The 21279-nt window shown below is 42.3% G+C and overlaps 1 protein-coding gene across 1 annotated transcript in view; it reads left to right on the top strand.

Moving 5' to 3' along the window:
- RORA (RAR related orphan receptor A) overlaps positions 1–21279 on the top strand; it is a 358291-nt gene that overhangs the window by 148486 nt on the left and 188526 nt on the right. The window contains exon 2 of the mRNA XM_047766201.1: positions 20449–20478. Within this exon, the coding sequence (XP_047622157.1) occupies positions 20449–20478 (30 nt within the window). The remainder of the gene's footprint in view (positions 1–20448; positions 20479–21279) is intronic.

Genomic DNA, 21279 nt, shown 5'->3' on the forward strand with positions numbered 1-21279 from the left:
TGGACAACTGCTCCCATGGCATTCTCCTCTCCTTAGTGCAGGACTGTGGCTGCTGACGCCTCTGGCTGCATCGAGTATGTCACAATCTACCAGGGTCTTCAGGAAAATACATAATCGTTTCATGAGGACAAACACAGAAGCATTTTTCCAGCTAACCTGGGTGATCCTACTTTAAGGGGGGAGGGGCACCATATGCGCTTTGTCGGCTTTCATAATCTGCACGTGTGTGGAAGTTGCCTGGATGTGGAATTCATTTGTCCTCGCAGCCAGGAGCTTCACCGGTGAGGGGCTGTTGGCTGACTGAGCGGTATAACTCCACGTTTCTATCCCAGAGAAATCATGAATGGGATGCCATATAATATGAATGGATATCCCCCTAGGCACCCTATAAATTTATTATAAAGCACTGGATTTTGCAATAACAAAAATAACTTAGGAAATCTGAGGAAAGGGTGAAAATGAGAAATTCATGTCTCTTCAGGGTCACCCTAGACCACGGATTGTACTGAGTGGCAGGCCTGATTTCATTCACACAGCAGCAGACCTTATTCTATCCAGAGCGGACAGACATTCTGCGGTGTGTGAATGGCTCCGTAGTGTCCAGTGTTTGAGAGCAGAACTTTAGATGTGAGTCAGCCAGCAGTTCTGGAAAGAAATAGCAAAGATGAACAACTCTGTCGGTTGAGACCTTGAGAACAGCTGGTTTGGATGATACTTAGTTTGCTTTCAACATCCACTTTGTGAAAAGACCCTTAGAAAGGTCAGATTTGGGGTTTTGGCTGCACTTGGCCAATTGAGGTGAGGAACAGCCTCATTGGCGCAGCTGTGTTGGGCGCATAGCATCTCACTTAGGCTTGTGGTTTTTGAAAAAGTGATATGGTGGGGTTTATGTAGCTCTGTAGATGCTTATTGTTCCAACTGGCTTGGCACTCAGTTACCTTTTCAGAAAGTCCTAAGGGGAGGTAAAATTTGTAATGCGGAAATTACACAAAAGCCTACAAAAAGCGATCCATACCAACTGGAGTTGTGTTTAGTTCATTCTGACTGAAAAATCTGCCCGTATTTATTGTGCCAGTCAGTCAAGAGTGAGGGCAGAACATAAGGCCTCTTTCAGAAGTCAGACCCTTGTTCTGGCTCCCCCGAAGAGCCCTTTAGAGTCTCAGGAAAGCATTTCTGTGTTTCAGTCACCCACCCTAAACGCACGGGTTATTTATCTATTATATTAGTTTGATGAGAGAACCATCTCACACTCATTAAACTGATTTGAAAAACGATCCGAAGATTCACGACTGAGTCCTTCCAGAATACACACGCCTTCTCCTTTTTAGGAAAAGCAGGTCTTTTTCCTTTGCTTTTGCTTTACCTCAGCATTTTCTTCTGTGGCAGAAATAATGCATTTGTCATTTCAGAACGATGGCTTAATACATTAATGATTGCAGGTGCCGTTCCTAGAATTGTGGGTCTGCAAATGCTAGCTGGTGGGTGGGTCAGCGGCAGGGAGCGAGGGTCAGGGAAAGTAAGGATTTTATGAAGCCAGGCTGCAGTGCGGGGTAAGTACGAGCACGCCATGTGATTAAAACAGACATGCAATCCATGCTCTATAGCCTGGCAGAGACACATATGGCCTTGCAGTGGGCTAGGAGGGGAGGGGAGAGTGAAAATGTCATAAAAATGACAGGAAACCAGAGAAATGTGGGCCTCCTGTTCCTTTGCTTCTGGAATTAGGGAGTTGTTATATAACCCAAGCCAGCAGCTTGAGGGGATTTGGCTAATAGTTAACTTAATTTTTCTGGAATGTTCTTTTTTTTTTTCTGTAAGTCAGCTTAAGTGGAAAGAAAAGTGGAACTCTCGTCAATGAATCAAGTGGCGGGAGGGACCAGCTAGGAGGAGTGATTCCCCCTGGATGCTGTACATATTCTTCCATGCCTTGGCTATACTTCAAGAGGAGGTTAAATGAATTGTTCCCATTAGTGAGCTGATAGGACAGCTCCTTGAGATGAAGGAGACGGTGAACTTGGATGTCACTGTAAGGAAAAGGTAGCCCTCATAGCAACACTGACAGGGCCACTTGTGACAATATTTCACTGTCATGGTTAAAACTATATAAAATGATGACTTACAGTATGGCTCAGAGTTTCAGCATAATATATGTAATAATGATAAGACTTCCGTCCATTTAAGAAGTGATGTTGAATTTGTCTGCAGTTTGACAGTTTATCTGAGGTGTGGTGGTTGTAGAAGCCGTGTATGGTGCCAGACTTGCTGTCTGAGGCTGATTCCTTCTGCCACAGATGCCCCTGATTGAGTCATGTTTATTCTGATTAGTCACTTTGCCTTCATTTGCTGAAACTAAGATCCTCGATGTTTATTTGCTTTGTTCATGTACTTTTCATAGCCATGTCTAAAGCATCCCTTTGTAAGTGGCACCAAATATGACTGTTGTGGGAAAATATTTAAAAATCAAGAAGATGTTGAGTTGGCTGAAAGATTCCTGATGTCTAAGTTCAAAGCCATGTGATATCAAATGGACATCCCCATATTGGCAACTGGGGGCTGACTTGTTTTATTTGTTCTGTTACCTTGAAAATTGAGTCGCAGTCTTTATTTGAGTAACAGGATTAGTTATCTTTTTTTATTTTGCTTCTTAGGGCCACACCCCTGGCATATAGAAGTTTCCAGGCTAGAGGTCAAATGAGCTTCAGCTGCCAGCCTACACCACAGCCACAGCAACGCCAGATTCGAGCCGCATCTGCAGCCTACACCACAGCTCATGCAACGCTGGATCCTTAACCCACTGAGCAGGGTCAGGGATCGAACCCACATTCTAATGGATAAGTCAGGTTTTTAACCCTCTGAGCCACAAGGGGAATTCCAGGATTAGTTATCTTTATCTTACTGTGGTTGTAGGGATTATTTGGAATATTTAGATGATGGATAAAAATCTTTTAAAATGCAAACAAAAAATCAAGATGTGTGTACGGGGAAATATATAAGCAGGAAGAAGTACTCATCGCATCCATTACTTGATGACCATCGGTACCTGCAAAAAGTCCACAGGCCCTCAAAGGACCAACAAGGCAAAGGGAATGTGGGAAGTAACATAGCCCGCATTTTTTCATTGCTCAACCCCCCCCCAAACAGCTTTTTTCTTGAAGTTTATGGATGTGAAGCAAAGTGATTGCACTTCTCTAGGAAGAAGAAATGACCTCTAGGAATGTGGATGGAGCTGATGTGAAATGGATGGCCAGAATGGGATTTGGGTCACCCGCTGAGGCTTGGGTGATACTCTTCTGCTGTTGACTTTCCCCCTAAGTATCATGAGGACAGGGACCATTGCTATCTTGCCATATCCCCACCACCCAGGGTGGTACCTGACAACATGGGCAGGGAGAGGACAAACAAACGTACAGTCAACCAGGTTGTATAGATGGTGAGTCTGAGGTTTCATACTTGAACAAATTCTACTTTGAGCTGAAAGGCTGGATTGTCCATATGTTGTCCATTTATGAGACATTCAGATAGTTTCACCCTTTCCTTTGGTTCTGGAACCGAATTAGTGACAGTTCTGAAGTTAGAGATAACTGAAGCTACCTCACCAGATATGGGTTGATTTCCAAATTTGTAAAGGCTTTGAGAGTGTTGTAACAGTGCATGGATGAGAAGACATGCATTTGGATAATGTCACTGGAGCCTCCTCTCTCCTCATGACAGAAGGTAGTATCCCAGAGGCTTGGGCAAGGTCACTCCGTCTTGTTCACAGATACAGGGAGTGGAACAAGGGGCATTCCCTTGTGTTGCAGCAAACCATCTAAACTCTGGTTTATCCAATCCAAACTTCCCAGAGTAAGGAGGGACAAGCAGAGTGTAATGCTAGGAAAACCTAGTGGTGGAAAAATTAGCGCTGGTGAGGGTGATTGGAGACCACAGGGAGCTCTTGGAGGCAGGATTCAGATGTGAGTCTCTGATGCCACTTGCTGGATGCCTTTGGCTTTTGGTGTGGGCATGGGAGGAACACTTAAAGAATTCAGCCAGAGGAGGGAAGAACTTCAAGGATCACTGAAAACGTCACAGGGCTGAGCTTTGGCCCCAGCTCTGCCAGACAGGGGCCATTTGACCTTGAACACGCCCCTCCCCTTTTCCCTGTTTCCTCACCAGAAAATGGTTTAACAATTTCCTCCCTGCTTACTTTCCAGAGGGAAAGGAGGGAATCAGAAGGTCAGTGGAAAATATGCTATCAGCTGTGCAAGAGTGAATACATTGTTGCAGGGGTGAACTGCAAATTGTCCTTGAAGAATCTTCAAATGAGTTTTTAAAAAATGTAGGACTGGGAGCTCTCACTGTGGGTCAGTGGGTTAAGAACCCGAGAGAGTGTCCATGAGGATACAGGTTCCATCCCTGACCTCACTCAGTGGGTTAAGGAAGGATCCAGTGTTGCTACAGTTGCAGCACAGATCGAAAATGTGGATTGGCTGTGGCATTGCTGTGGCTGTGGTATAAGCTGGCAGCTGCAGCTCCAATTCAGCCCCTAGTCTGGGAACATCCACATGCCCCAGGTGCAGCTATAAAAAGAAAAACAATGTAGGACTCAAAGGAAAAAAAAAAAAAACTTTATGGAGATTTCTCCCTCCTGTGTGAAGGAGGATCAGATTGCTCTTCTGAATGATGACTTGAAATTACCTGTAGAGGGACTGAACGGGAGTTGGCGACGGCCATTTGCCTTAAAATAACCACTTAGGAGAGTGGCCAGGATTTGTCAGATTTTTGTTTGGATCGTCAACCAAGAGACTTCTGACTCTTTCAGTTTCTGTGTAGTCAAGCTGGCCAGCTTTTATGGGTGACTGCTATGACATGTCACCAATGGGACTTCTCACCAGCCAAAGAAACGTGGGCTGCTGAGAACAAAGGGGACCAAGCAAAAGATTGTCCAAGAGGGCAGACCCATCAAACCTCGAGTGAAAAGATGACGGAGGGCCAGTGAGAGGACAGTGGGATTCAAAGACAGGTCTCCTGCTTTATGTTCTACTGCCTGCTTCCTTCACACAGCCCTCACACATCCCATACCCCCACCCCCCGCCATCAACCAATGAGGTTCTGTTCCTACAGTGTAGCCCTGTTGACAGTGTCCACAGTGATTGGAAAGACTTAGACCTCATTGCAACTAAGAAGTAAAGGGGAGGAATAAAGGTGACGACATATGCCTTTCCGTCAAGAAAATAAAATGAATTTGGAGTGGGTAAGCAATGAGATCCTGCCGTATAGCACAGGGAACTATATCCAGTCATTTGTGATAGAACATGGTGGAGGATAATGTGAGAAAAAGAATGTATATATGGGTCACTTTGCTGTACAGTAGAAACTGACAGAACACTGTAAGTCAACTATAATGGAAAAAATTAAAATCATAAAAAAAGAAAAGAAAATGAATGACCAAATAAATAAGTAAATATTCTGAAGGTATCTGCCCTCCAAAACATTCAAAACTGCTCTAGTGCTCACACTTCCTTCAGCTGTTGAGGAAGTGTAACTGTTCCCTATACACGTGCACTGGGCAGAGTCACTCACACACTGTGTGTGAGGGAGATAGAGCCACTTTGTAAAGTTTTCCAGCCGATAAGAACGCTTTTACTATGAAAACTTACATAAAGAAACGTACATAAAGAAAGGCAACAAGTGCAGTGAACACCCATATACTCTACACTCAGATTCAACACTTCAGATTTTGCCACACTGGCTCTGTCTATCCCTTTTCTCTTTGCACAAGTATTTTAAAGCAACTCTCAAATATAATACCCTTTCACCCCTACATGGTTCATGTTCTGTCCCAACTAAATGCCTGGTGCATCCATGTTGCCCCTTGTATCCTTTTCAAGGCCACTCAAAAGAGTTTTGTGATTGTTATTTTGTTTCTTTTTCTGGACATATTGTGTGGCAGAAACTCCTTTTCCCTTTCTCTTCTACTCTCATAGACATGCCTTGGGCCATGTGGTCCAGAAGGGTACCATGAGTCAAAAACATGCACTGTGTTTTTTAGTTGATAAAGAATGACCCCCACAAAAAGGTTCTACTGTTTACCACAGAGAACTATATTCATTGTCCTTTGATAAACCGTAATGGAAGAGAATACTTGAAAAAAAAGTGTAATAAACCAGCTCTAATGGAAAAAAATAAAAATCATTACAATTAAAAAAAGAAAAAAGTTTAGTTATTCATATAACCAAATCACTTTGCTATACAGCAGAATGTAACACAACATTTTAAATCAACTATACTTCAATTAAAAAAAAGAATAAATAAATAAAATTACTCCGAACCAGGAAAAAAATTAAAATGAAAAATAAAAAGAAGGGAAGTTCCCATTATGACTCTGGTTGAGGAGCTGACCTTGTCTCTTTGAGGATGCAGGTTTGATCCCTGGCCTCTCAGAGGATCTGGAATTACTGCAAGCTGCAGCATACATCACAGATATGGCTTGGATCCAGTGCTGCTGTGGCTGTGGCGTAGGCCACAGCTGCAGCTCTGATTTAACCCTTAGCCTGGGAACTTCCATATGCCATATGTGTGGCCATAAAAAGAAAAAATAAAAATAAAAAGAATGACCCCAAACTCACATATCAAATAACAATAATACTAGTGGTAATAAGAAAATAATAATACAGGGATTTAAACTCTGGGCTATACGAATAAAAAACAGAACTATCTAATACATGACACAAATACGCCTATCTACAGAGAAGAAACAAATTATGGACTTGGAGAACACAGTTGTGTTTGCCAAGGGAGAAAGGGAGGGAGAGGGAGGGACTGGGAGTTTGGTATTAGTAGATGCAAATTATTGCATTCGGAGTGGATAAGCAATGAGATCCTGCTGTACAGCATAGGGAACTATATCTAGTCACTTGTGATGGAACATGTTGGAGGATAATGTAAGAAAAAGAGTATATATGGGGAGAGGGAGGGAGTAGGAGGGATCGGGAGTGTGGGGTTATCTGATGCAAACTCTTGCTCTTGGAATGGATTTACATTGAGATCCTGCTGTGTAGCATTGAGAACTATGTCTACATACTTATATCGCAACAGAACAAAGGGAGGGAGTTACATGTATGTGTAACTTGGTCCCCATTCTGTACAGTGGAAAAAATAAATAAAATTTAAAAAGAAAAAACATTAAGAAATTGATAAATAGTTATTACATCTAAATTGATAATAAAAATTTTACATGTCTAAAAAAAAGAATATATATGGATGTATGGCTGGGTTACTTTGCTGTGGAGCAGAAAATGACAAAACATTGTAAACAGTTACAAAAAAAATTTTATTAAACAGAACTATCTTTAAAAAATAAAAGCAAAAAACTAAGTTTGGGAGTTCCCATCATGGCTCAGCAGAAAGGAATCTGACTAGCATCCATGAGGACGCAGGTTCAATCCCTGGCCTCACTCAGTGGGTTAAGGACCCAGCGTTGCTGTGAGCTGTGGTGCAGGTCGCAGACACAGCTCAGATCCCACATAGCTGTGGCTGTGGTGTAGGCTGGCAACTACAGCTCTAATTCAACCCCTAGCCTAGGAACCTTCATATGCCTTGGGTGTGGCACTAAAAAAACCAAACCAAAACAAAACAAAAAACAACGAAATTTGACCAAGAGTGTTTTACCAATCTGCTACCTCCTCTTGGTCCCAGCATAATTCTGTAGCAGTGGCAGGCTGACTTTTATTTCTGAGTCACTTCGAATGGAAGAGAGATTGCTAAACCCAACCTCTAAGCTGTTGTATCAAAGAACCCTGTTTCCTGAAATCCTTGTTTCCAAAATAGCTTTCTCCATCTCAGCAACAGGAGAGTTAAACTATCTTGAGCTGCCCATTGAGAGAAGCCACGCAAGCCCTAGCTTCTTGCTTTAGCATATGGCTAAGTGGGAATTTTTCTGTAGGTTCTTTATCCAGAGCCAATAGGAGATTAGCTTTACAAGTTGGGTTGTAACCTTTACAGCTTCTATGTCGGGTATCCGTTAACAAGATCATAAAGATCATGCTAACAGATGAGGCCTACGTGCCCTGTGTTCAGCTCCAGTAATGACCAAATTGATTTTATCAGAGGTGTTTCAAAGGGCCATTTTAACTTTTCTATTGATTTGTCTGACCTCCGCTGTGGGGGCTGTGGGCTGTACGTGTTCTCCCCTCCCTCACTCCTTATATGGAGCCTTCTGATTTCTCCTCACTGTGCAAACCTTCATTCCATGCTTCTAAACCATCTCATTTAGCACTTGCCTCACCATCTATAGTCGCTTGGGCCCTCTGTACACTTCTTGAGGGATCCCAATGGATAAACTAGACATACAGCTTTGGGGCGCCATCTTCATTCATTGGACAGCTTTTCTTGAGCTCCTCTTTTGTGCCAGATACACGTCTAATCACTAAAAAAATACAGTGGTAAATCAAGCACACCGAGTCCCTGTCTGCAAGAGCTGACATCATTGGAATGATACACAACAACTATTTAATAGAATGTCAGAAGAGAAATACTGGGAAGAAAAGTAAACTGGGAGTTCAAGCCCAACTGGTATCCATGAGGGTGCGGGTTCGATCCCTGGCCTTGCTCAGTGGGTTAGGGATCTCGTGTTGCCATGAGCTCTGGTGTAGTTTGCAGACACAGCTCAGATCCTTCGTTGCTGTGGCTGTGGCTTTGGCATAGGGCGGCAGCTGCAGCTCTGATTCAACCCCCAGCCTGGGAACTTCCATACACTGGGCATATGGCCAAAAAGCAAAACAAAACAAAACAAAAGACAGAAAGGAAAGTGTCAGATGGGACGTGGAACACAATTCTGGATGAGCTTGTTGGGGAGCATCCTGGGAGGAATGACCTCTGAGCACAGATAGGCATGGATGTGAAGGAGGGCTCAGGAGATCTGGAGGAAAACTGAACCAGGCAGAGGGAGCTATAAGCAGAAAGGACTCAAGGCCAGAGCAAACTCAGAGCTTTAGAGAAAAATCCAAGAAGTCCAGTATAGATGAGAGAGCTAGGCCAGGCAGAGAGAGGAGGACATGAGATGGAGGGCTAGGTGGGCTGAGTCACAGAGGACCTTGTGAGCCATGGAAGGAGTTTGAGCAGGAAACTGATGTGGTCTGATTTATCACTGAAAAAGTCATTCTGGCTTCCCTGACACTTCTAAGTGGTGCTGGTGGTCCTGTTGAGGTGTCTTGCATGATTATGGGGAGACACCAACACAGCTAGGCCTCAGAGCCTGCAGGACCGAGTGTCATCTCAGCTGTGCTTTTCATTGACTAGTTGATTTGGAGCCAATCACCCAATCACTGTGAGCCCTGAAGTCACTGAGTCATTCTTCACGGAGAGGTTCAATTTCTTAAGTCTCTTCCAGATCAACATTTGGTGATTCTAAACTGTAAATGACACCTACCCCTATGTCTGTTAGAGTAAAGGCTACAAACTGCTGTAGCAAAGACACTCAAGAACACGGCGACCTATATGCAGTAAGGTATTTGCTTCTCTCCCCTGCAGCTTTTGAGCCAGTGGAGGCTACAAGCAAAGCCCAGCTCATGAACTCCAGAACCGTGTCTCCAAAGATGCCCCTTTCCCCATGGTTGGAGATGTGTCATGGCCTCATGCAAGTTCCAGTCCATAGCAAAAGAAGAGAGGAGATCTGGGCCAAGCAGTTTCCTTTTAAGTGACATGAAAGTTACACACCCCCTCCAGCTCACATTTCTTGGGGAGAACTAGTGTTGTGGCCATACCCAGTCCCAAGGGCCTCTGGGAAATGCAGTCTCTAACTGGCCTGCTGTCTACCCATTTAAAACGTGCCTGCCATGGAAGACGGAAGAATGCATTTGAAGGGGTGCCGGGAAAACCACCACATCCAGTTTTTGAAAGATCCCAGAGTATTATCGAGATAACTTAAACTCACAAAATTTCCTGGACCTCTGTGTTAATTTTCTGGGCTGCTGTAACAAATAACCACAAAGTCAGGGGCTTAACACAAGAGAAATGTATTCTCACACAGTTCTGGATGCTGAAAGTCCAAAATCAAGGTGTCATCAGGGCCATGCTTCCTCTGAAGGCTCTAGGAAAGAATTTCTAGAAGCCTCTCTCCTAGCTTCTGGTAGTTGCTGGCGATCCTTTGCATTCTTTGGCTTGTAGCTGCGTCACTTTGGTCTCTTCCTTCAACTTCTCATGACCTTCTCTGTGTCTTCTGTGTCTCTATCCACATTTCCTTCTCCTTTCTCTTAGGGCAGCAGTCACTGGATTTAAGTTTCATCCTAATCCAATATTACCTCATCTTGATTACCTCTGTAAGGACCTGATTACCAAATAAAATCACATTCACAGGTACCAGGGTTAGGACTTCAGCATATCTTTTGGGGGGATGTAACTCAAGCCATTACAACTTTCTTTTTCTTTAAAATATCGTTAATTCAGGAGTTCCCGTCATGGCGCAACAGAAACGAATCCAACTAGGAACCATGAGGTTGCGGGTTCAATCCCTGGCCTCGCTCAGTGGGTTAAGGATCCGCGGTTGCCATGAGCTGTGGTGTAGGTTACAGACTCAGCTCGGATCCCAAGTTGCTATGGCTGTGGCGTAGGCCAGTGGCTACAGCTCCGATTGGACCCCTAGCCTGGGAACCTCCACATGCCACAGACGCCGCCCTAAAAAGACAAAAAAAAAAAAGACCTAAATAAATAAATAAAATGTCTTTAATTCACTGTTACATCGAATTGCTCATATATTTCTTTGCCAATATCACATACTTTCCTGACGCGGTTCAAATGTAGGGCCAAGCTATAACTGGTCCTGAATAAAAGACGGCATAAATAAGCAAAGAGCATCAATTAAAACCTTAGGTCAAAAAGAGAGCAAGGGGAGTTCCCGTCGTGGTGCAGTGGTTAATGAATCCGACTAGGAACCATGAGGTTGCGGGTTCGGTCCCTGCCCTTGCTCAGTGGGTTAACGATCCGGCGTTGCCGTGAGCTGTGGTGTAGGTTGCAGACGCGGCTCGGATCCCGCGTTGCTGTGGCTCTGGTGTAGGCCGGTGGCTACAGCTCCGATTTGACCCCTAGCCTGGGAACCTCCATATGCTACGGGAGCGGCCCAAAGAAATAGCAAAAAAGACAAAAAAAAAAAGAAAAAAGAGAGAGAGCAAGGAAGGGAGGGAGGGAAGGAATGAACGAAGGAATGAGGGGTAAACAATTTAGAAGAACTCTGCTAACTGAAATCAAACAAATTATGAGAAAGTATGCTTGTGTTGGGAAGAACCCATAGTTTTCTCTGAAGCTCCATACCACTTTAATGCCACAATCCAAAGACATATAGGCCTTTTTCTTTCCCTTTTCCTTGGGAACATTCCAATGCCTTAGGATGAGATACATTGCTTAGGTAATGGAATTCAAGGACCATCAACAGCTTTCACCTTTGCAGGGTGAATACTATGTGATGAGCATAACAGCCCCATGAAGAAGGTGTTCTTACCTCCATCTCACAGAAGTGGAAACTGCAGCTCAGGCTAAGTACCTTGTCTAAAGTGAAATGAATTTACTGATGATGGTGAAGTTGGGCTTGCAGCCTGGATCTTCCTGCTCCTCACATTACATGGCACTGAGTCCCAGAGATTTTTAGGGGGTTCTTACAAAAGGGTTCACTCTTGCCTTGAGCGATTTGTGATGAGTCTGAAGCCACACATCCTGTGCAGAGGTCTCCACAAACCCATGGCCATGGTGGGGGTGGAGGGGAATGTATAGACAGCATAGTCGGATACCTTTAATCATCAGAATAAACAAAACATCTATTAGATAGCTAAAGGATTCTTGTTTGCCCAGAACTCAAGGTTTGTCCAACATCAGAGTCCAGGTTTCTCACTGCATTCTAAAACATTATATGAACCCAAAAAGGCTTATTTGTTTATGAACCCTCACACTTCAAACTTCAGATAGAGTTCCCTAAAATGTGTAATGCAGCTAGTAGTTGCCACAGGAAATTGGGTCTCCTAGTGAACCCAGAGAGGTGATGTTTGTGGTATTAAGTCACATTTCCATTCGTTATTTCATTTCGATATTGACTTTTCTTTTTTTTTTTTTTCGTCTTTTTGCTATTTCTTGGGCCGCTCCCGTAGCATATGGAGGTTCCCAGGCTAGGGGTCAAATCGGAGCTGTAGCCACCGGCCTACGCCAGAACCACAGCAACACGGGATCCGAGACGCGCCTGCAACCTACACCACAGCTCACGGCAACGCCGGATCATTAACCCACTGAGCAAGGGCAGGGACCGAACCCGCAACCTCATGGTTCCTAGTCGGATTCATTAACCACTGCGCCACGACGGGAACTCCTGACTTTTCTTTCTTATTATTAAAATTTTATTTGTACAGCTTTATTATAGAAATTTGAGAAAATATACAGAGAAAATAAAATAATTTTGGTATATATTTTACTCTTTTTTCTCTTAAGACAGCTAGAACATCTTTCTATGCAAGTAAATTTTCAGCATTCTAACGATGGAAGAGAATTCCATTATGTAAACATACACTGTTTGTTTAACTCATCTACTACTGATGTTTGAGTGATTCCCGCCCCCTTCGTGTTTTGCTAATAGAAACAGTGTTGTGATGAAAACCCTGTATTTATCCATAATTACTTCCTAAGACTACGTTTCCAGTATTTGGATTACCAGATGACAGGAGAAAATTTTTTTCCCTTCTTTCAAGAGATAAGGAAACTGAGGCTCAGAGAGATGAAGTGTCTTGGCCAAACTCACACAGCTGGCAAGTGACAGAGCCAGACCTGGGATCCAGTTTCCTTCTCAATATCATATGGGAAAAGAGTTTCTACGTCTAATCTAATTATCCCACTCAATAAATTCTGTGAATGCAAAGTAAATGCCTTGACAACTGCTTTTTTTTTTTTTTCTTGAACTGTCACTGAGCAGTGGTCAAGCTTGACCAACTGCCTAAAATTGTCACCAGAGGAGCATAGAGAAGCTGCAGAGAGATAGTTTAATTGGACTTTCCATCTTTCTTCTTCAAGATGATAATGTTGTTGGCATTTTTAGAAATCTTTTACAGAACCTTGGTCTCCTATACATTCAGGACTAACTGAAGCCACCTCTCCTCTTCTTGGATCCTGAGGCTTCTATTTCATCCTGGTTCTGAGTGTGGAATTCATTTCCTCCAAAGTCAGAACCAAATTCCCCTTGTTTCTACTTCGGTGGATTTCCTCTCCATCCAGGTGATTCAGCCCATGAGTGGACCCTTGGAATCATTTCCTCCTTTGCCCTGACTAGTATACCCCTTGTTTTACCCATGATCTGACATCAGCAGCAGACTCTGTTTTGGGGTGGCTGCAGACCAGAGTTCTTCAGTCATTACTTGCTTGACCTGCTCTGCTCACCAGGGTCCCTGCTCCCTGAGGTGCGATTGTGTTGAGTATGCTAGGACATAATCTATGAGAAGCGTCTAAAGTGCCTGACTTGCTTTGGGGCTCCAACTCCAAAATCTTTGGGTTATCCTTGTCCAACCAGTCTGGGTAACCTTGATTTTGGGTTTTGTAGCTAAAGCCATGTGTTTGACAACATCCAGGCAAGTCACCTGCAGACTGTTCAAGTCAGTACCTGCCCATATCAGTACCTGCCCATATCAGTGGCAAAGATAAACAATTTCAACAGAACTCTGAGGTATGTAAGTAAAGCATTTCTTGGAAAAGCTTGATAAAAGCTGTTGATTTTACCTGACTCAGATTATTCCCTTATAAAATAAAACTACTCAGTTCCAGAAGGGCTCAGCTGGAAGTTTTAATAGTTGTCACTTCTCATCTCTGCCCAGAGCTCTAAGATCAGACTTTGAAGTCAACCAAGTAATATCTAATGGGTAGCTCCATTTTCAAGATAGAGACTCAATAAAAAGAAATCAATTTGAAAGAACAAAGATTATTCTTACTGTCCATTAGTACTAATCAGACATTTGGCACCAGCAAGCCATAAGAGGAAAAATTACCCTCCTTAGGTGTGGACTTTTCATAAGGCATTGAATAGTCATCTCTGGGAGAGAAGATGGATGTTCCCCAAGTAAGTTTAGTCCCAAGATTTCTTTCTAGGACAATCTGATGGTCGCTTTATGTTGTCTTTGCTGGGAGAGCGGGAATGAGGTTTTGTCCTTGGAACAGTTTTCTCAAAGATAAAGGCAGGACTTGAAAGAGGGTCTAGTTCTGTCCTAAATTAAAAGATTGTTCTGGGCACATATGTCAGAAAGTATGACCTAGAGATGGAGGGCAATCATTTGAAAAAAATTTTGATTCAAAAACAGGAAAAAGTCCTCCGATTCCTTCCCATAACCGTTTTTCAAACTAAAACGTAATGTTTAATGTTGTAAAAAGTACCTTGATTGGTAAACGAGCTGAAGGATTACTTCCGAAACAGCTCAACCTAGGCGCAAATCTAACATGAAAGAAACCTCGTGTTAAAGTATTATTTATCCTCATAATTAGTATTTCTAAATGATTTTTAAAGGCTTTTTATGCAATTACAAAATGTTTGATTGTCGTAACATCGCTAATGCTTTGATGCCTTCCTCCTGTTGTCCTTGGTCCCCGCAACCCTGGCACGTAATTTATTTCTCTTTTGAGTGAACTCTAAGCATTAGTGTCCATTAAGAATTTTTGAAACAAAGTCCAAAGATTACTTGGAGCACTTTCAGTAATATGTACTGATTATCATTAATAGCTCTTTTGTCCTAGACAAGGACGATGTTTTGTAACATCATTTTGTTTGGCCAGACCCTGCTCCGGCTGTCTTCCTGACCATCATCCTGCACTGATTCCTTCCTTGACAGTGTGGAATGGAGCAAACTCAGGGGACTAGTCAGGATTGGGGGAGTGGGGACAGTGGACCAGCACAAGGTGATATGTTTTCTTTATGAAACCATTGTTAGCCTTTCAAAAAAAAAAAAAAAAAAAAGTCCTAAATGCTGGGCCTTGTTTCTTACCTAGTGCCCGTAGGCTGCATATAAATTGCTGTTTCAGACTACCAGCTCCTTACAGTAAGGAAGTACAAAAAGAAGTGCAGGAGCAAACAAGTAGACCCAGACAGCTGCACCCTGACCACTGTGCTTGCTGGTAATATGGCAGGAGGAAGGCCTCACCTTTCAGATATTATTTTGAAAGTTCTGTCTGAGCTCTCAAACGTTGGTTTACCAGTGTATCCACATGTTTAACAGCAGTGTCCTAATGGATATTGCCTATGTCCACCCAATTGATAGCTCTCTGTTTATCTGATGCAGAGTGTCTGCAATCAGAAACATCTTTAGTAGGAAAGAGGAACTGTGCCAGGTGTCCCAGGTGAATTACCTTACATAAGTCTTATTATAAATCTAGCGCTGAAAATGTTATCCCCATTTTATGGATAGAAAAACAGAGGCTCAGGAGAGGTTAAACCATTTTTGCAAGACCCCAGCTTGAATGATGGATGTCTAGAAATGAAACCAAGAGTCAGTGTGCTGGGGCTCATGTTGATGCATGAAACAAGTTGGCCAATTCATGGTTGGGTTATTTATCATTGAGCACCTCTCCTCCTCCTTGCCACACACTCTTACTTTAAATAGGAAAACGTTGACATATTTAAAAACAAAAAGAAGAAAAGAAAAACTCCACTGCATCTTGTTTTAGGTATTTTTTTTCATTGAAGTGTAGTTGACTTACAATGGTAGTTTTAGGTTTATAGCAAAACATTACAGCAATTATATAGTTTTATATATATGTGTATATATATATGAATCATATATATATATTCTTTTTCAGATTCTTTTCCATTATAGGTTATTACAAGATGTTGAATATAGTTCCTTATATTATAGAGTAGGTCCTTATTGTTTATCTATTTTATATATAGTAGCTTGCATATATTATTTTAGGTATTTTTTGGTTGTGTTTGTTTTTCTTTGTGTATTTTAGTCTAATACAAAACTATCTCTGTCTCAACAATTATCTCATTATGAAAGAGGGCAAGGGAAGGCACGTATGCTGAATATTGGCCGAGGGGCAAAGGGGCATCTTTGTAGCCAGGGGCTTGTCCAGAATAGAAGGCCCCCGGAAATGCCACTGCACCAATTAGCAGGTCTGGGGAGGAGGAAAAAAGTTAAAATAAACTTGGTACCCAGACAATTGTCTAGAAACCAAGAGACAATAAGAAGTCCACCAAGAAAGTTAATTGGTCCAAGATTTGGCATCGATTGGAAATATCAGATTACATTCATTCCTCCAGTGCTCTGCTCTGTGATAACTCTAACTATGAAACTACTGATAACCATGACAGTGATAAATTTGTGGTATTTTCATGACATTTTCATTGCTTTACTTTGAACCCTAGTTAGCTAAATAGAGTCTGGGAATCTGGCTGTATTAGAAGTCCTACTTTGGGGAGAATTGTTGTGGAGATTTTTTTCCTCTTAGTTTTAAGGATGTTAACTGGCCATTTAAATTGTTATCATAGCGTTTAGAAATTACTCTAAAGCATTACCTGGGAATATTTGTTATTTCTTTCTCTCTGTGTTTCTGTCTCTGTCTTTCTCTGCGTGTCTCTGTCTCTATCTCTCTGCTTCTCTCTCTCTGTTTGTATGTGTGTGAGAGAGAGAGAGAGGGAGAGAGAGGGGTGTGTGTGTGTGTGTGTGTGTGTGTGTATGTGTGTGACCTGGGTAAAATAATGAGTCCCGCAACTTTATCAAAAGCGACCATTTTTCTCTAGCCCAGTTAATTTTAAAATATCACCCCAAAGAAGTCTATCTTTTACTTATATAACCTTTTGTGGACACTGCCTTCTTTCTTCTTTGGTTGTTAAAGGCAAAAATGAAAGAGTTTCAGGGGTTGCCTTTGATTGTAAGTCACATTAGATGTTTTTACAGTGAGAAATAGCTCTGGCAGCCTGTTGCTTAGAGGAGGTTTGGTTTGATAGCTTGAAAGCAGGGCAAGGAGCAATTGATAGAGGCACTAGAAGGGAAAGCAGGAGATCATGCCGTTCAACCACCTCATTCTACAGAGGAGAAAACGAAGGTCCAGAGAAGTTAAGTGACTTTCCTAGATCACCCAGCGAGTGGACCTTTGGTTCCAGGTGTGTGAGTGCTTTGTGTTTGCAAAGTTGGTTCCACCCATTACTCCCCCACAACTCCAGGAGGTCCCAAACTCTTGGAGCTCGTGTTTCTGTTCAGTGATCTGTTTGCAAATCTTTGGAGAAGGGTCTTGGCATCACTTTCCAGGCATTGAGAAGTGGATCAAAACCTTCGCAATATCAGGACTTGGTTTGACACCCTTTGGTGGTAGTGATCCAAGTCTTTTGCCCACTTAAGCCACCTGCCCTTGAGCAAGTACCTTCCTTGACTATAGAGAGTCAAGTGCAGTGGAGTTTGGTATCTAGAATAGAGCACACTTACTTTTAGAAACATGTTGAGTCTGTAGATTGCCTTGCGTGGTATGATTATTTTTAACAATATTGATTCTTCCAATCCAAGAACATGGTATATATTTCTATCTCTTTGTGTCATCTATAATTTCTTTCATCAGTGTCTTTTAGTTTTTGTGTATAGGTCTTTTACCTCCTTAAGAAGCTTTAAATACATATCACGGACTCGTTTCTCACCAGAGTATCAACATTCCACAGAAAACTTTTGATTGTGCTAATTGAACTTTCCTAAGCTTCAGTTGACCCATCTGCGAAATGAGGAGGACATATTCTGCCTTTTTTTTTTCTTCTTCCTTTCTTTGCTTCTATGAAGTCAGTTGCTGTGAAGTACTGGTGCTTCCATCGAGAAAGGAGTGACACAAGGCATTGGTGTGATCACAGCTATTTTTCAGGAGAGGAGAAAGCAGGGAATTCCAATAAATTTTCTGATTGTTTCATTAAATTTGTCTTTTGTGTGTTCACATTGTTTCAGTTTGTTTGCCTTTCCCAGGGAAATAGAATTTTGTCCTCATAATGGCTATTACATAACGAAATAAATTAAAATTAAAATTTTTGCACAATTCTGTCTCCATAATTAGGAGTTGTAATGCTCTTTTAAAAAAAACTGCACTTGTGAGAGAGATGTATTTTTTAAACCTTTCTCTGTGAAAGTCCATCTCTTAACTTACTGCTATATTCTTCCTTGTATGTAATAGGTATAATTTACATTTTTTGTGTATAGGTTAGTGTTGCCAGATAAAATAGAGGATGTCTAGTTACATTTGAATTTCAGATAAACAACAGATTACTAGTGTCTGAAATTCAAATGTAAGTGGGCATCCTGTATTCTACCTGCTAAATCTGGCAATTCTTTTTTTTTTTTTTGTCTTTTGTCTTTTGTCTTTTTAGGGCCACACCCACGGCATATGGAGGTTCCCAGGCAACGGGTTGATTCAAAATTGTAGCCACCAGCCTACACCACAGTCACAGCACTTCAGGATCCAAGCCACGTCTTCGACCAACAACACAGCTCCCAGCAACCCTGGATCCTTAACCCACTGAGCAAGACCAGGGATTGAACCCATGCCCTTATGGATACTATTCGAGTTTGTTACTGCTGAGGGAACTCCTGGGAATTCTTACATAGGTATATTCCCCTGTTATCTACTGATCCCTAACTGGCAGCTAAACAAAACTCAGGGACCAGTTTTATGCTGTTGCAGAACTCATGCCTTTTCTTGGAGACAGGTATGAGAAGTTTTAGCTCCATGCTACTTATGATCTCAAAGATCAGGCAGCTTTCCCAGAAAAATGTTCAAAATCTATTATCAATATAATCGTCATGAAAATATTTGATGAGAACACTGCATCACACAGTATAATAGATTTAAGTAGAAAAGCCAAAGCAATGGTATTTTCATCAGGCCTTTGAATGTCAGGAGAAAATGGTTCCACACTCAGCGAATATAGATGGGTCTGTTTGGGGCTGTGTTAAATCCAATTGTGTGAAGTTTCTGAATAATCAGGAGTGGCAGCATAAGCACTTTCTCTTCAAAGTGATTTTACAGAAAGCATTATTTCCTAAGGAAAGTACACATATAGCTCTCATAATGCTGAAAGAGCACTAATCTATCAATTTATTGGTGCTGGTGTCATGAGTTAGAGTTGCAAATGGTATTCAGATTTCCAACCTTACTCGCTGTTGCTATTGGGGAAAGTTCCCTTCCCATGAAAAAAGGCTTATTTCAGAAGCTCCTAGAACACTTTGGTTAGTTCCCATGTAAGAGGGCCTTCAAGACTCTTTGCAGAAAGCTCTAAATTCACTTTGCAAAGCCAAGTCAAACACGGTGAAAAACAATAGTTTCGTTTTCCTCATTAAAAAGTGGGGGGTTAGAATTTGAGTTGGGCTGTGTAATTTCAGCTTCCCTAAATAAGCCCTTTGGAAAGTTGTGGGGGGAGCAAGTATGTGATTTTGGTCTTGGCACACAACTTTGGAACTGACATTTTTTTTTAATGCCTACCATGGATTTTCATAACGGATTTCTTCCCTTGTACAATCCGTTCCATCGCTAAGTAATAGGTCTGCTGTGGGGGCCCAATTTTCAACAGCTTTGCTTTCCAGAGGAGGGTTAAATACTTCCCTTAATAACTTGAAAATAAAATTCAAGGTTTACCACACTTCTTAGTCACAGGCTAAATGTTTTCAAGAGTTTTATTCTTTGTGCCTCTTTGGTCTCAAGAATATCCCCCAAGAAGAATGATGCAGAAAGAGTTCAAAATGGAGGGCTTCTGAGGTGGAGGTAACTGTTGGCATTGAAGCATGCACCCTCACGTTATCTTTCTGTGTGGTCTTCTGCACAGACTCTTCCCCAGGTCTGTACCTCACCTGCTCCCAGTAAATCACCATGGAAGCATCGAGGGTGCTGACTCATGAGTCCCTCATGTTTGCATAACGATCTGTGTTCATTCCACGGCCATTTGCAGAGACGTAGCAATCATCCCCCTTCAGACTTTAATGAGTGCCGACAGAGAGGTACATTTCGTGGATGTGTTTTCCCTCACCATTAAAAGTTACGCTTCATGTGAGCAGGAAGAGTCATTTTCATTAAAAAGTAAACACAAAGTCAATGGCCATAGCAAATTAATTGCTCCGTTGCTCAGTTCACTCTTGTCTAAGTTGGCATCACTCTCTCGGGCCTTAAATCTTCCCCACTCTGCCTATAAACATGATCACCTCCCCTATTTAAAATCAAAAAGAAGAGTCTTTTTCTCCGTCTATTTAATTACTGTCTGTGCTGCTACTTTTTATCACAGAACCTCTCAAGCCAGTAGGCGATGCTCACTGACCCCTTCGTTAATGGCTGTCACTCTGGGGTGGATCCAAGGATGCTGCTGTGTGAGACTGAGTCTCAGCTTGCCTCTCTAGCCCCACCTGAACAAAATGTGTTGCTGAGTCTGCTGTGAATGTACATTCTGAGAAGTACACCCAGGCCACTTTCTTACCTTTGTCCTTGTTTCTTCTCTTCTAGGTATCTCAGTAACAAAGAAGACACATACATGTAAGTAATGCATATTTTTTTTGTCCCAAGTTTTCTGAAGAGTTGGAATTCGCATATGTCTGGCTGCTGTGACCCTTCAAGTATAAACTAATGTTTCAGCTGTGATCCATGGTCGACAGAGGTCATCCTTCTCTTCCTGTAGTGCTTGGAAGTGGTACATCTCCACCTGTTTGTACTGAGTGTGTGTTAAAGAGAGTCTAGACATAGTCTGATGAATTCGAGTGATCCAAGCCATTCATCTTTAGAAACAGCATAAAATCTAGCCAGGAGGATCAATTAATTACTTACGGTCACCCTTGCTCTGGATCCTTCCTAGAAGAGTTGGTATGTTCCTAGGAAACACCCCCTTGATTTCTCTGAAATGTTGGTCTCCTTTTCCTCACCACTAGTTCACGGTTTAGGCCGTTTTGTACTTGTGTCTGTGGAGCAGAGATATTGACCAGGAATGTAGGCGCTGCCGCTCGACCATGAGTGTGGCCTTGGAGGGCCCCGGAGAATGGCATGGGTAGTTTGACATGGAAATGTGCGCTGGATTTATCCTCTCTATTCATTCCCACCTCTCAGGTTCAACTGCTTTCATCAATTGCCTTCATTCGAACTACACCATAAGTTTACCAACTCACGTCAATGTCAAGTGTTGTGACTTGCAATCTGAGCCATGATGTTTGACTGTGCCTTGAACCTCAGGATGAAACCAATACGTCATTGGTTGCAGGCAGTCAGCCTTCACTGTACTTGACCAGCGTATTATGTAGACTTTGAATTAAGAGTGTCATTTGAATTTGATTACTGTTTTAGACA

Source organism: Phacochoerus africanus, chromosome 2, assembly GCF_016906955.1.
Source record: "Phacochoerus africanus isolate WHEZ1 chromosome 2, ROS_Pafr_v1, whole genome shotgun sequence".
Classification (NCBI taxonomy): Eukaryota; Metazoa; Chordata; class Mammalia; order Artiodactyla; family Suidae; genus Phacochoerus; species Phacochoerus africanus.